A 15,518-nucleotide genomic window follows, 5' to 3' on the forward strand; every position below is an offset into this window, starting at 1 on the left:
CAAATAATGTGACAATGTTCCTGCCCTGCGCTGATGGACAAATGATCCCAGATGTCGCCTGAAATGAATAAATTTAGTTTGTGTGCTTTTTGTGCTCAGATTTGCTGTTCTGCTCCACTGCTGCATGCAGACTGAGCCAATTCCTTTTTCTCTGTGTCATGCTATATTGTTGCTCAGCAGAGATTTTAGAAGCAGATTGAGTAATGCATGGCAAAGTTTTGTTAGGATGAAATTTTCTCAAGGTGATGGGAAAGTGTGGTCTCTTTTTTGCTGTCAGAAAAGCAATTGATTTGAGAAATCATTCACACCACTTCCTACATTATGTCCTAAATAATGGTGAATTCCTTCACTGAAAGGGTTATCAAGCATTGGAACAGGCTGCTCAGGGAAGTGGTGGAGTCACCATTTTTGGAGGGTGTGTAGGTGTGGCACTTGGGGACACGTATGATTTAGTGGATGGCTTGACAGTCCTGGACTGCTTGGACTCAGTGATCTTAGAGGGCTTTTCAACCTTAATGATTCTATGAATGATTTAGCTAAAATGCCTCAACAGGATAACTGTTTTCCAACCCTGTCTTTAAAACTCCAGCATTTTGTACGATGGATGCACGGTACATGTATTGAATGCCCTCCTCAGCACGTCAAGGCGGATGAAGTTGTCACTTTCAGCTTTTACAGTGATGTCTCCCAGAGCCCTCTGATAATTGAACAGGCTGTTCTCATCACTGGGAATGTCCATAAACTCCTGGCTTCTCTCAACAAGTGTTTGAATGAATGGAAGAGGTATGACCTGGTGTGGAAATCGGACAAAGGCGCAGTCCTGGACCGTTTAGCTGCAGAAAACCCTGCTTGTGTTATCTTTGATGAGCACTTGCAGTTCTACATGAAGGTAGCTCGGGAAGTGAGTCAGCGGACCTTGATTAAAGATGAACAGTTTATCAGGCTTCAGCTGGCTCCTTTAGCCTCTGTAGTGCAGGAGAATGCTAAAAGCTGGGTGATGTCACTTGGGAAATTGCTTAATGAGTTAGCAAGAGAGGAGCTCTTCAGGCTTCAAGATGAGATTCAGGTAGGTGTTCTCTGTTTTTTTGTTATCTTTTTCACATAGACTAAAAATCAATCTGGCATGTTATTTGCTTGTGTTTTGTGTTTGACTCGTTAAAATTCTAACAACTGCTTTGTCAGTGTTGATTCTGGAGATGATCTTTACTTTTTACAGAGATTATCAGAGAATGTGAATAGACCTCCTGAAACCCTGGACGATCTCAGAGTCATCCTTAGCACATTTGGGGTGATCAAAGGCGTGTCCCTCGAGGTGGAACTGAGATATTTGGACATTGGGGAGAGATACAGAACTCTTGCTTTGTACAATATTCCAGTAAGTGCATGTCTCATCAAACCTTTCAGATCTGAGCTAGGGGCACAAATGCATCTCATGTGAATGAAGAAATGTTTTCCTTTTGAAAAGTGCTACAGAATTACAGCATTGTTGAGGTTTGAAGGGATGTCTGGAGACTATGTAGTCCAGACTCCCCTCTCAAATCAGTATGTCCACTTGAAAATGGACGTATGGGATGTGTTTAAATCTGGTTGAGGTGGCCTCAGTATTGATTTTGTGTTTTGCATGTTTGTAATGTGAGCACATATTCCTCACTTTCTTGTGAAAGTGTGTGCCTACTTATGTGTTGTGAGAGGTGCTACTTGTTTTGTTTAGGTAGCTGAAGAAGAGCAAGAGAAGTCTGACAATCTTAGGGAAGCGTGGGAGACTCTCTTAATGGAAGCAGCAGAAGTCAGTCGCAACCTAGATTGTGAAGGAGGTGTAAAAGAAACATTCACAAAGGTAATATTTGTAATTAGTATGGAAAACAATTAGAAATGGAAAGGAAAACTATTTAAACGAACGCTGTTCTCTTTAGGTGACAAAACAACAAATTGAGGACTACAGCAAAGAGACGGAAGAGTTTTTTCAGAAACTCCTGACTGAGGGGCCTGGTGTTGTTGGGGATGATCTTGATAAAGGTAAATGGATTAATGTGTGTGAAGTGATGCTTTGAGAATACTAGTCTTTGGACAATTCAAATTTTATGTAAAACAAGAAAACTGTGCTTTCGTTATTAACATACAAACTCATCAGCCTGGAATGTGAACATCTTTAGTACTAGAACATCTACAGACCATATGTAAATTCTGTCTTATTTATTTCCCATAAACCCTGGGATTATTTATCTGGAAAAATTCCTCTCCTTTCCCAGGACTAGAACTCATGGCTATGTTTGAAAAAGAATTAGAGAGACTGGAAAAAAAGCAGCGGGAACTGGCTAGTGCTGAGAAACTTTTAGACTTGCCAGCAACAACGTATCCAAACTTAATAAAAGCACAGAAGGATGCAAAAGCTCTGAAGCAGGTCTATGACATTTATGCACAACAAAAAGTGAGTATCACACCAAGTCTGCAGGGACACACACGTGTTCATGCACAAAGGTGGGGGACAGAAGAAGAAGTAACCCCCTGGTTACTGTCAACTCTTTTTGAAGCTGTTGCATGAAATTAGCTATGCCCTGAAATTGGTTATCACTTTGAAATGGTTTTAATATTAGTACAGCACTATCAGTGTCTCCATGGTGGACTGAACACATCAGATAGGAACAGACTTCTCCCAGCCTCTAATAATTGTTGGATGGCATTTTACTGCACATGGTTCCTCATCAGTTCAGTGAAACTACTTTTGGATATAGGATGTGTACAGGTGACAATGGGTATCTTGGGCTTTAACTACTTTTTAAGAAGTTTTATTTTTCCGAAATTTAAATGCCCTGTAAAGTATGGTCCTGTTCTTCATATTTCTTTTTTACTACTACTTCTACAACTTGTTGTGTTTGGCTATGAATGGGTCTTGGACATGAACTTGTCTCTCCCAATGTTGGTAAAATGTAACACAATTACATTTTGGGGGTCAAAACTAAAAGGAGTATGATTTTTTTTTTTTTTTTTTTCCCTTCTTAATGTCCTCGTTTCCAGGCAGCTAAAGAGGAATGGTCTCAGACACTCTGGATAAACCTCAATGTCAAGGTTCTTCAGGAGGGAATTGAAGGATTTCTGAAAGCCCTTCGGAAGCTGCCCAGACCAGTGCGCAGTATGCCAATAGGTGTCCAACTGGAAAAAAAAATGAAGGCATTTCGGGACTCCATTCCTTTGTTGCTTGATTTAAAAAATGAAGCTTTAAGAGAAAGGTTTGTTTTGATTTATTTATGTCCACTATATGTAGAAGTATTTGATGTGTTTTGTTAGAACTTTCTGTTACTGTGGTCATGCCATATCCTGGAGCTTGGAACTTTATTTCTGCCTAATGAACTTGTGTAGTAGCATGAAAGGTGGCTGCAATGACTGGGATACTTTATGTATTCAAACTGTAGCTCTTGTTTAAACAGCAGAGTGCTAAACATGAGTTCATTATTATATGTTACAGTTGTTTTGGTTTTTTACTGTATCATGGTGTTAAATTGATGTGTCAATTTAAAACAGGCATTGGCAAGACCTTATGGAGAAAACAGGAACAAGGTTTGAAATGAAAACAGAAACATTCACTTTGGAAAATATGTTTGCTATGGAACTTCACAGACACACCAATGTTATCAGTGAAATAGTTGGAACTGCTGTTAAGGAACTTAGCATTGAGAAGGTAATATATTGAATTATAGAATCGTAATAAAACTAAAAAGACAAGGATGACAACAATCAGTTTTATTTGAGATTTAAATTGGCATGACTGCAAGTTTGGCTATCTTCAGGGAGCTGCCGTAGTGTAGCTCATGAGAACTAAGATCTATAGCTCTGTTAATGGACTCCTACTGGCACAGAATCCTCGCAGAACTTGCTTTGGCAGCAGCATATTGGATCTCTATGATTACAGTAAGAAAGTTTGTCCTATGAAAATGGATCAGAAGAAGGATCCATTCTCTTGCTATCATGCTTTTTGAAATAGACTCTTCTTTATAAACCAGAGTTAGAAAATCTGTGCAAAAATTTTGCTGGATTAGTTGTTTCATTTTTTTGCTAAGATTATAGTTCTCCTGTTTTTGAAGACTGAAATATGCATCTTTTTATGTCCACATGCAGGGAATGAAGGAAATAATAGAAACATGGGAAAATATGAAATTCCCTATACAAGTGTACACCAAAGGCACTGAGACACGAGGCTTTATTCTGGGATCTGTAGAGGAAATTTTAGAGATTCTTGATGACAACAATGTCAATCTTCAGAGTGTTTTGGGCAGTCGATTTGTGGGTCCTTTCCTGTCGTCCGCTCAAAAATGGGAAAGAACTCTGTCATTGATTGGTGAAGTAACTGAGGTAGGAGGAAAGTGCTGGACTAAATAATTAATGTTTATTATTTATAATCCAGATTTTCTGTTGTACTTCTGTTTCCTCTGATGGTAACATTTGATTCTTAGATCTGGGTAACAGTTCAGAGAAAATGGATGTACCTGGAGAGCATCTTTGTTGGTGGAGATATCAGATCACAGCTTCCGGAGGAAGTCAAAATATTTGATCGTGTAGACAAAATGTTTAAAGAGGCAAGTGACTGACTTGTGATCAGCGTAATTATTTAGTGCATTTTGCTTCCAGTTCCGTAGTTGCTTATGGTCTTCTGTGACATGTGTAATACTGAGAATGATGTGCTATAATGCATTGAATATGAGATTGGGGAACCCAGAAATTTTGTTTTGCTTCACATCTGTCATAACCAGAAGACTTCTCCTGATTTAGCTAAGATGGGCAGAGGTAAGATCCTTGGCTGGCAGCCTGGGGTAGGCAGAATCTCCTTTTCCTTTTATTGTTTTTTGCATCTTTTCACCTTTACCATGATAATAAGAAGCTTACATGTGTTCCTATTGACTGAGGACCTATGGATATGCTAAAAAGGCTTTCCTGGTTCACGCCACTGCTCCCATACTGAACACATATTCCTGGTATGAATATGGCTTACTTTTCTGTTTCCCATCTGCGAAATTGAGAGAGTACTGTGATTTCTAAATACAATGTTTGATCACTCCTTAAAGTACCATTGTGTACAGGAGCAAAGTCAGGTATGTGCTTAAGCTGGCCTGACTGGGGATACAGGCTTGTCTGGCTTACACTTGCTTTTACAGTTGTATCTCCATAAGCATACTACCTTAGTGTTTTCATACAGCACTGCAGCACCACAAAACCACTTCAAAACCATTTAAAAACCTTTGATTCACTTCTATCAGGACCTGTACTGCTTGTGCTGTTGGCATGCTTTGTCATTAATTAAATATAATTTAATATAACGTATTGCTGTACAACATTTTCGAAACTTCCTTTTCTCCCTGTATAGATAATGGATGAAACTGTAAAAGACCCAACAATAAAAAATTGCTGTGAAGCCCCAAATCGTCTGTCAGACTTCCGTCACATAAACAATGTGCTGGAGAAATGCCAGAAAAGCTTGAATGATTATTTGGATTCCAAGCGAAATGCTTTCCCGAGATTTTTCTTTATATCTGATGACGAGTTGCTCAGTATCCTTGGCAGCAGCAGCGCACTCTGTGTCCAGGAACACATGATAAAGGTACAGTGTCTGGCTTTCCACAGTGCCTTGTGCTTTTAGGTGCTTTAAAAAGTTCAACAGACTGTACTGTACATGCTCATAGGGATGCATGAATATTTTCTGCATACAAAGAGCATCCTGGCAGCATCTTGAAGAAGCTTCTGAATAACCAGATCAAATCTGATGCACAGTCTCTCCTGGCTCTGACACTGGTTGGTAGCAGTTATGGTAGAGGAGCATTCAAGATACACCAGAATGATCTGTTATTAAAGAACTGTCCTCACAGATTGTAGCTCCTCCTAGATCTTTATTTTCTAGGAAAAAAAAAAAATCAATGTCATTTGGGCCTGATTATTTGCTTGATATTCTGCAGTTGTGCTGCTGGGCTATATATTGGCATTTGCATTTGATTACTTAGGAGTCAGATCCATTTCTCTGGAGAAGAGCTGGGGGTTGCATGCACTTACATCTTGGAGGCTTTATTTCTAAAGTGCCCGTGAATTTCTTTGTTGCTGCATTTCAGATGTTTGATAATATAGCCTCGCTGAGGTTTCAGGACGGTGACAATGATGAGAAGATCGCCACAGCCATGATCTCAGCTGAGGGGGAGGTGATGGAGTTCCGGCAGGTTGTTCCTGCCGTGGGCAGAGTGGAGAATTGGATGACAGCAGTGCTGGAGGAAATGAGACGGACCAACAGACGCCTCACCAAGGAAGCCATTTTTCGATATTGTGAAGATAGAAGCAGGTGAAACAATCAGTGTCAAGGATAACACAACCTGATATGTTGCTATGAGCCTGTAGTGATATAGAAAAGGCATAATTTTTAAATTCCTACACAATTTAGTCTGTACTTCTCTGTGTGGAGGGATATGAATAAATTCACATGCACTATTTTAACTAACCTCTCATATAATCTCTTGTATCTGTTTTCCTAAATCTTGAGTTTTATTTTTGGTGTTGTGTGTTCAGTATATTTTTCTCATGATGAATTCCACTTGGGAATTTTATACATGGAACAGACAGCTTTTCTATCAGAATATTTCCTAGGCTTTTGAAATCCCACAGCATACTTCGATAGAATTCTGTCTATCTCTGAAAAGTTTGGCTTGTGTAGTAGCTGTTGCAGGAACAGAAGGAACTTCTTTGTTGTTGTTGTATTTTTTTTTTCTTTCCTGATCAGTTACTTAAAATAAACAGTAACTCAGCCTCCCTCACTATATATGTTTTCCGTAGAGTTGATTGGATGTTGCTCTTCCAAGGCATGATGGTGCTTGCTGCTAATCAAGTGTGGTGGACTTGGGAGGTAGAGGATGTCTTTCGAAAAGTGAAAAAGGGAGAAAAGCAGGCAATGAAACTTTATGCTAAAAAAATGCACAGGCAAATCGATGACCTCGTTACCCGCATTACAATGCCCTTGAGCAAAAACGACAGGAAAAAATACAACACTGTTCTCATCATCGATGTGCACGCCAGAGACATCATCGACGTATTCGTCAGAGACAGGTAAGCACCACCTCCAGCTTCTGAGCAGCTCCCAAATGTGTAAGTTGTATCGCCGTCCTTCTGACGATGCTCACGTGAGCTCTGTCGCGCAGCATTCTGCAGGCTCAGGAGTTCGAGTGGGAGAGCCAGCTGCGGTTTTACTGGGAGCGCGAGCCGGACGAGCTGACGGTGCGGCAGTGCAGCGGCACCTTCTCCTACGGCTACGAGTACATGGGGCTCAACGGGCGCCTCGTCATCACCCCGCTCACCGATCGCATCTACCTCACGCTCACACAGGTGCGCCTTCAAGGACATTTTGCTAACAAGCCCCTGTTATACTCAGCCTGTCACATCCTTGTTGTAGTGCCTCTTCCTGCTGTCTCTCAGATGCCAGTGTGAACGCTGTTTGAAATCAGTAGTGATATCCTTCTAACCTCATTGCTGCAAAGACAGTATAGAAGGCATTCACAGATAAAGTTTAAGGTCTTTTGTACCCAAGGGTTCATTTGTGGTTTTGTTACCAACCTAATATAAATCTAATCCAAGCTTTGCTTTGCTTTTTGTTCTGTCTTCAAAGGCTCTATCAATGTATTTGGGAGGAGCACCAGCAGGGCCAGCAGGTACAGGGAAGACAGAAACAACCAAGGATCTGGCCAAAGCACTGGGCTTGCTGTGTGTAGTGACAAACTGTGGAGAAGGCATGGACTTCAAAGTAAGAGTTAAAGATCTGTGTTCTCTGATAAAATGCCAATTTCTGCTCTTTATCAGTGCCCAGGATAAGGGCATACTCTGAACTTCTGCATAAGTATCTCCCTTAGAGATACCACACTGTTTGATAATTAAATTTAGTAAAAAATGTCGATTTTGAATAAATTCCTGAAGGAATTTCAGGCCCTTTCAAGCAGGGGAGCAATGACTGTAATGATATGTGTTTAAGCTTATGATAGCCAATCTGTACCTGGCAAGTAATTATTGCAAGACCCTATGATGGATTGATTGGTAAACATCCAGAAGTTTATCCAGCATTAAGAATTTTAGTGTATTCCAAAGTTTTTTGATGGTGATTGTTTTATATATTCACTGCTAAGAAATTTTTCTTGTTGTTCCTTTTAGGCAATGGGTAAAATTTTCTCAGGTCTTGCCCAGTGTGGAGCGTGGGGATGCTTTGATGAATTCAATCGCATTGATGCTTCCGTGCTTTCAGTAATTTCTTCCCAGATTCAGACGATTCGAAACGCATTAATGAAGGGGTGGAAAAGATTTCAGGTAAACATTAAAAAAGAAGAGTAATTGTGAAAGCTGATCTTGGTTTTCAGGCCAAGACTCAGAGTTAGACCCCATCATTAGATCAAAGGGCTGCTGCTTCTGTAATTTGTTTGTGCTGAACATTTCAAACTCCTGAGTATGTACTTTTGGTTTGAAATATGTTAAATCCTTGCTGATTGCCTAATCCTTTGTGAGTTTCTTCCTTTGTGAAGCGAGATAAAAGTGATCTTAATAGGATAATAGCAAGTTAATGGGGTAATAGTCTAGTAGTAATAAGGAACAGGAGTAACTTGACTTGATGTGAATTGTGAGGCTCTATTTACTGAGGCTTATTGAAATTCAAAAACCTCAGACAGAAAATTTGAGGCTTGTGAAATATCTTAAAGAAGGTACATTCATTCCACTCTTCGTATCAGGATGACTGTCTAAAACTAAATATTTTAGCACTTTGTCCTAAGTGGGTACCCCAGTATTACTGGTTTTCTCTTTGAGCAAATAGTATTATTTTTTTTAAATTCCTAATTCACATTGTTCTAATGTTTTCTTATGCCTTTAGTTTGAAGGACAGGAGATTTCCCTTGATAGCCGTATCGGCATTTTTATTACAATGAATCCTGGTTATGCTGGCCGGACTGAGCTCCCTGAGTCTGTAAAAGCTCTCTTCAGGCCTGTGGTTGTTATTGTACCAGATCTTCAGCAGATCTGTGAAATAATGCTGTTTTCTGAAGGGTTCCTTACAGCAAAGGTAAGAAAATTCTGTTGTTACCCATACCCATGTGCCCACCCATGTTTGCATGGCCAGTAGCAATGTCCACATTCGTGATCATTTAAATTAAATCTCAAACAGGTCCTTGCCAAAAAGATGACAGTGCTGTACAAGCTGGCCAGGGAACAGCTTTCTAAACAACATCACTATGATTTTGGACTGCGTGCCCTTAAGTCAGTGTTGGTGATGGCTGGAGAATTGAAAAGAGGATCAGCAGACCTCAGCGAGGTAGATTTGCTGCTTAGTTACCCTGGGCATATCATCTTTTTCATTAGGAAGGGGATGTGTTTACCCACCTGATGTAGTTTGCTTTGGAAATAGGAACATTGGTGGTATTTGTCTTATTATTTCACTTTGTTCTTATTGAGTTCCATTGTGCTCTCTGCCATTAGAACTCCAGTCAAAGTAGGGAAATCTATGAAAAATGAGGTATTTTTCTGCTTGTTAAATCCAGGATGCAAGCAGCCAGATGAATATCTCTGGATGACTAGCAAAAACTGATTTTTGAACAGTGAGTGCTCCAGCTCAGGGAAGCTGTGGTGTGGAACACTGCAGCCATTTGGCATTCGATTAACATGGCAGAAAAAGGCAGCGTATTATTCTTAGTTACTGATGTGCTTAATCCATATGAAATAACCTCTGTTTTTCCTACTAGGAACTGATGACAAAACACATTCTAAAAGCTGTACTGAAATAATCAGGCAATAGCTTTTAAAGATTTAAAGTTTTGAAGTACCTCATTTTAGCTGATTAGTAAACTGTTTGGTAAAGATTGATTTTGCTGCGTTTTGTCTAGGATGTTGTACTAATGAGAGCTCTGCGAGACATGAATCTTCCTAAATTTGTGTTTGAAGATGTGCCTCTCTTCCGTGGCCTAATCTCTGACCTGTTTCCTGGCCTGGACTGCCCTCGGGTCCGCTACCCTAACTTTAATGATGCTGTAGAACAAGCGTTGGAAGAACGAGGTTATGTTGCTCTACCAGTCCAGGTATAAAGAATGTTAACTGTGTGAGGTTTTGTTGTAAACATGAGGCTGCAGATGCATTGTTGCACTCTGGAGTGGCTCCAGGAAAACTTACCTGATACAGATCAGCTGCTAATCTTGTCCACAAAGAGTTATGATAGTAGTCTACTGAATCCATGTTTATTTTTCAGGTGGATAAAGTAGTTCAGATGTATGAGACAATGTTAACTCGTCACACTACAATGGTGGTTGGACCTACTGGAGGTGGCAAGACAGTTGTTATTAACACCTTGTGCCAGGCCCAAAACAAGTGAGTATAGAATGTAAACCAGGCTATCAAATGGCACAGTCTGTATTACTCAGCCCTGCCCAGAGTATTTGCTTGGGTTAACATGAGATGATGGTGTGACATTTTACAATTGCTTTTCTTCCTGTATCTTTAGGCTGGGATTATTGACAAAGCTTTATGTACTGAACCCTAAAGCTATGAGTGTGATTGAGCTGTATGGGATCCTTGACCCTGTCACACGAGACTGGACAGATGGAGTCCTGTCAAACATTTTTCGGGATATCAACAGACCCACTGACAAGAAAGAGCGAAGGTAGGCAGCTGGAAATCATTGTGGTGGTTTTGAGATCCTGGGGTTTACACCAACTGAAAAAAAATTGATATGGTACTATTTAAAAGAAACAAGTGCTAAATAAATAGAAAGAAAGACCCGTAGACACTATCTCCTGTGAGTCTAGCCTCAGTGAAACGATGCAATTATAAAAAATGAATGGTAGACTTCAAAATACCTGGACTGATACCATTGATGACACTTCTGAATTCAGGAGTATGTTAGCAAAATCAGAGGTCAGTCAGTGCCCCATGGCTCTTGTACACAGGTACATTCTCTTTGATGGAGATGTGGATGCTCTCTGGGTTGAAAACATGAATTCTGTCATGGATGACAACAAGTTACTGACCCTGGCAAATGGGGAGCGGATTAGACTTCAGGCACACTGTGCATTGTTGTTTGAGGTAAGAAATGACTGGACCATTTAATAAATGGGAAGGGTTAGATACAGATGGGGCTTTAAAGCCTGAAAAGAGGTTGCTGTGTATTGTTATCTTGTGTGATTATTTTGTAGGTTGGGGACTTACAGTATGCATCTCCTGCCACAGTATCCCGCTGCGGAATGGTCTTTGTAGATCCTAAAAATCTGAGATATGAGCCCTACTGGCAGAAGTGGGTCAAAGGAAGAGAAAATGAGGTGGGAGTTTCTGGTCTTGTTCAGAGAGTATTTATGTTTAACACTGAACTGTAGACAGCTGTAAAAAACCTGTGTAAAGGCAGTCTGATTTTTCTGACAAGAGTTAACAGTAAGGTTGCTTAGGTCCTTGTTTCTTACATTTAGTTTAAAAACTCAAGTCCACAGGGAACTGAAGTAAGACAACTTACTTGCTACCACCTGATGAATGCTGATCTTCACTTGCTGAACACCCAGTCCATACAACAGCATCACATTTTTTCATGTGACTGTACCCTGTCTTTGGTAGAAGTGATTCCTTCAGGAACAATCCCTGGTCAGCCAGGTATTGATGGGAAGTTCTGCTGTAAAAATTTGTCTTTCCAGCCTTGTGTGTGCTGAAATATTGTCCTTTTTGTGTTCCTTAGCAAGAGAGAGTGGAATTGAATCGTCTCTTTCAAAAGTATGTGCCTGACCTTATTGATATGATTGTGGAGGGAATTGTGGATGGCAGACAAGAACGAAAGCTGAAGACCATTATTCCTCAAACAGATTTAAATATGGTAAGAAACAGAGAATAAAGATTGAACACATTTAACTAAAAAGAAAATGGAATGATGGAGGAAGTAAAATCTTCCCAAAGAAAGCACAGGAGGAGAGTCCGTGCTGAAATGTCAATTTGCTACTGATGAGTACAGAGACACCAAACCAGTCATCTCCTAACAATGCTCTTCTGCTGAACTGAATACACATAGCAGTAGGTTCACCTGTAAGAACAAAAGACCGGCAATCAGCTGAAAACATATTAAGAGTTTTCGTGTCTCTAAATGGCAATTTTGTTTACTGATTTGTCCTTTTTCCAACAGATCGTGCAGTTGACTGTGATGCTGGATGTCCTAGTGGTACAGCCTGAAAATCCTGATGTTTTGGAGTGTTTTTTCTTGGAAGCTTTGTATTGCTCCTTAGGTGCTTCTCTTCTTGATGCTGGGAGAATTAAATTTGATGAAAACGTTAAACGTATTTCCTGCATGTCTATTGTTCAGGGTGAGAACATCCTGGCAAAGCCAGGGGAGCTGCCAGGTAGGACCTTGTCATAATTTAATCCAATTTAACCTCATTGATTACAGTAGAAAAGTGTTAGTTTCCATGAAGGCAGATCATTATTTTCCTTCCAGCTAGCTGTCCTGGCTGCAAAATATGCTCCTTGAGGGGCTATTGGTGAAAACCTCATAGAGATACTCGTGCTAGGTGACTCTCAGCTAGTGGTCTGTCTTCACAGAGCAGTACTCTTCTATGCCAGGTTAAAGAGATAAACAGTGAAAGGAAAAAGAAAATTTGAAAGGAAGACCAGTGGGAGTTGCTTAAAAAGTGATAATATGATCCATGTTCTGGAGTAGAAGAATGTTGGTTGATGCCTTCATGGGTTAAATGACTTGCAAATAGAAAAAAGTGTTGTCCAACTTGGTCTGTAATCTTACCCTTAATTTTCATTTCAATCGGATTGTTTTCTTAGGAAATATTTCAGTGTCCTAAAAACTTGCAGTTACTTAATGGTTTGCAGGTCAGCTGCCAACTTTGTATGACTTCCATTTTGATGGGTCTCAAAAGAAGTGGGTACCTTGGATGCAACTTGTTCCCGAATATATTCATAATCCTGAAGTGAAATTTCTCGACATTCTAGGTGAGTATAAGATAAAATACAGTGATGATTTGCTTTTAATTCATAACATGCTACCACTGAGTGCATGGCACTTGACATGAGACATCCTCTTTCTGTACTGAAGGTCATCTACTCACGTTCACTTTCTTGTGATGGCACAAATCAGTTTCTTTAAAATTCTTGTCATAGTAATTTAGCAGTGGTAAAGTTGATGTTTACAGCGTTGTCTAATAAAAAAGTGAGGAGAAGATGAAAGCATGTCTCAGTTAGTAAGGCTTATTAGGAGCTAATAATGCCTTTTAAAAGCTAGAATAGCAGGAGATTCACAGCTTGCTCTACGAGAAATTCTAGGAAAACATCAGCTTGTAGTTCAAGTATTCAGTAGATAAAAATTACATTCTTAGGGCTGTTATTGGTTGTTACTTCAAGCATTGCCTAATTGTGCTTTTCATAGTTAAGGACAAATTTAGGCATCTTAATTTACAGTGATACTCCAGCAAGCACGGGTTAACTTCACTGACACAAGAGATAAATTTATGATCTCTGAAGTTGCTCCAAATGGCAGGCTATTCACATAGAAAAAAAATTAATCTCTCTAGAGTTCTGGGAAAATGCTTACGATCCAAATAAATCCTGATTATATCCTTGAAATAGGGATTAAATGGAGTTTAACCAAACCATGACCCTCCTATATGAATGATAACTTCTTTTTTAGTGTGTATATATATATATATATACGAAAAGATCCCAATGACAAAGACTGAAAGACGATGGTTAATCAATTAAAATTTTCTTTTGGCATTGTTAGTGAGTTGATAATTCAGATTATGTCTTTGTGCAACTGCATGTTAATACCTCGAGAGTGTGTTCCAGCACTATTCTGTAAATATAAATCCCCCAGCTGTAGTGCATTTTCATTTAGCCTGTGATTGTGTTCATGCTCTTTTTCAGTGCCCACAGTGGATACCACACGCACTGCTTGGTTACTGGAACAGATGGTAAAAGTGAAACGCCCAGTTGTTCTTGTAGGTGAATCGGGTACATCTAAGACAGCAACTACACAGAACTTCCTAAGCAATCTGGACAAAGACCTTAATGTATGTGTGAGGCCTTTTGCCCTGTTTGTAAAGCTGCATTTTCATTCTTTGCCCTTGTGGTAAATTTGCACTGTGAGGTGTGAGTCTGTGGGTTGCAATATTGACTTGGGTAATGTGACTGCAAGCTCCAGACTCAAAGTGTGTGGCTGATTTGAAAATCCTTCAAGATCAAAGATGTTTTGTCCTCTTCTACCTTGTACAGACTCAATTTTATGAAGTAAAAATATATTATCAATGTGTTAAGAATGGGGTTACTTTTCTTTGTCATCTGTAACTCAAGTGAATTATGGACCTGAGAAGCATTTCCTGTATGTCTGACAACTAATATAAAAATACTTTTGAATGCTTTAGTAAAAAAAACCCCAACAAAATAGGTTAGAATCCATTCTTATCATCTCCTCCTGTTTGCAGCTGGTGCTGGTAATTAACTTCTCTTCTCGTACAACATCCCTGGACATTCAGAGAAACCTGGAGACAAACGTAGAAAAACGAACTAAAGACACTTTTGGCCCTCCCATGGGAAAACGTCTCCTTGTGTTCATGGATGATATGAATATGCCAAGGGTAAGCTGTCAATAGTTTTGCAAGGTAGTATAGAAACATTTGGGGTGGCACTGATATGGTCCCTGCACGTACAAATCCAGTGTGCATTTAGTTTATCTCATAGAAGAGGCACTTTTCCCATAGGAGACACTGCCTGAATGTTCACAGTCAGTGCCAGAGCTTTACAAAGTGTCCCTTAGTCCCTGTAATGTTCTCCTGAGTGTGGAGCACAGTATCCCCACATTTAAAGCAGTAATTGGTGAGCTGATGTACTGTGCTTTGATGTATCCTTGTGTATCCTGCAGATTGATGAGTATGGCACACAGCAACCCATTGCCCTACTGAAGCTGCTGCTAGAGAAAGGTTTCATGTACGATCGTGGTAAAGAGATGAACATTAAATTTCTTCGAGACCTGGGTTTTGTTGCTGCCATGGGCAAAGCTGGAGGAGGTCGGAATGAAGTTGACCCTCGATTCACCTCACTCTTCAGTGTTTTTAACGTCCCTTTTCCTTCTGAGCAATCACTGAATTTGATCTACTCCTCCATCCTGAAAGGCCACACTGCGGTAATTTCACTGTTTTTAAAGGATTCCTCAACAGGTTTATGATTTTTAAATAGAAATTTATTTCTATGTTGTTGCAAGACCTCAAATCTTTGTTATCATTTTTTTTAATACCTAGAACCTCACGCAAACCTTTCTTTTCCTCTTATCTTTCTCAATGGGTTTTACATTGTTTAGATAAATTCTTGTGTGATATGTAAACATTCAAGCCAGCAGGTAATTTATGACCCTGGGGCTTTTCATAGGTTGAAACCTGTGAATGATTTGGTTGCAGTTCCTGTAAGCAAATGCACAGAGATCATCAAACTCTTTCCTGAATGAGTATGAAAAGTGTAATATAATGCAATAGACTGCATTACTAGCCAGGTACCCA

At 39.8% G+C, this 15,518-nt stretch overlaps 1 protein-coding gene across 3 annotated transcripts in view; it reads left to right on the top strand.

Annotated features, from left to right (window-relative positions):
• Positions 1 to 15,518, top strand: part of DNAH10 (dynein axonemal heavy chain 10) — a 51,665-nt gene that overhangs the window by 12,164 nt on the left and 23,983 nt on the right. For all 3 annotated transcript variants that reach the window (XM_042034855.1, XM_042034858.1, XM_042034854.1), the window contains exons 18-45: positions 590 to 1,066; positions 1,217 to 1,375; positions 1,712 to 1,837; positions 1,914 to 2,016; positions 2,250 to 2,428; positions 3,016 to 3,227; positions 3,520 to 3,676; positions 4,114 to 4,347; positions 4,449 to 4,571; positions 5,357 to 5,590; positions 6,093 to 6,316; positions 6,805 to 7,074; positions 7,167 to 7,350; positions 7,631 to 7,765; positions 8,167 to 8,319; positions 8,876 to 9,064; positions 9,167 to 9,313; positions 9,882 to 10,073; positions 10,241 to 10,359; positions 10,493 to 10,651; positions 10,938 to 11,073; positions 11,184 to 11,306; positions 11,711 to 11,845; positions 12,149 to 12,362; positions 12,844 to 12,963; positions 13,894 to 14,039; positions 14,451 to 14,603; positions 14,888 to 15,148. In XM_042034855.1, the coding sequence (XP_041890789.1) occupies positions 590 to 1,066; positions 1,217 to 1,375; positions 1,712 to 1,837; positions 1,914 to 2,016; positions 2,250 to 2,428; positions 3,016 to 3,227; positions 3,520 to 3,676; positions 4,114 to 4,347; positions 4,449 to 4,571; positions 5,357 to 5,590; positions 6,093 to 6,316; positions 6,805 to 7,074; positions 7,167 to 7,350; positions 7,631 to 7,765; positions 8,167 to 8,319; positions 8,876 to 9,064; positions 9,167 to 9,313; positions 9,882 to 10,073; positions 10,241 to 10,359; positions 10,493 to 10,651; positions 10,938 to 11,073; positions 11,184 to 11,306; positions 11,711 to 11,845; positions 12,149 to 12,362; positions 12,844 to 12,963; positions 13,894 to 14,039; positions 14,451 to 14,603; positions 14,888 to 15,148 (5,064 nt within the window). The remainder of the gene's footprint in view (positions 1 to 589; positions 1,067 to 1,216; positions 1,376 to 1,711; positions 1,838 to 1,913; positions 2,017 to 2,249; positions 2,429 to 3,015; positions 3,228 to 3,519; positions 3,677 to 4,113; positions 4,348 to 4,448; positions 4,572 to 5,356; positions 5,591 to 6,092; positions 6,317 to 6,804; positions 7,075 to 7,166; positions 7,351 to 7,630; positions 7,766 to 8,166; positions 8,320 to 8,875; positions 9,065 to 9,166; positions 9,314 to 9,881; positions 10,074 to 10,240; positions 10,360 to 10,492; positions 10,652 to 10,937; positions 11,074 to 11,183; positions 11,307 to 11,710; positions 11,846 to 12,148; positions 12,363 to 12,843; positions 12,964 to 13,893; positions 14,040 to 14,450; positions 14,604 to 14,887; positions 15,149 to 15,518) is intronic.

Source organism: Corvus kubaryi, unplaced genomic scaffold (assembly GCF_017639235.1).
Source record: "Corvus kubaryi isolate FWS band 111438036 unplaced genomic scaffold, C.kubaryi_AGA036_p1.0 37382, whole genome shotgun sequence".
Lineage (NCBI taxonomy): Eukaryota > Metazoa > Chordata > Aves > Passeriformes > Corvidae > Corvus > Corvus kubaryi.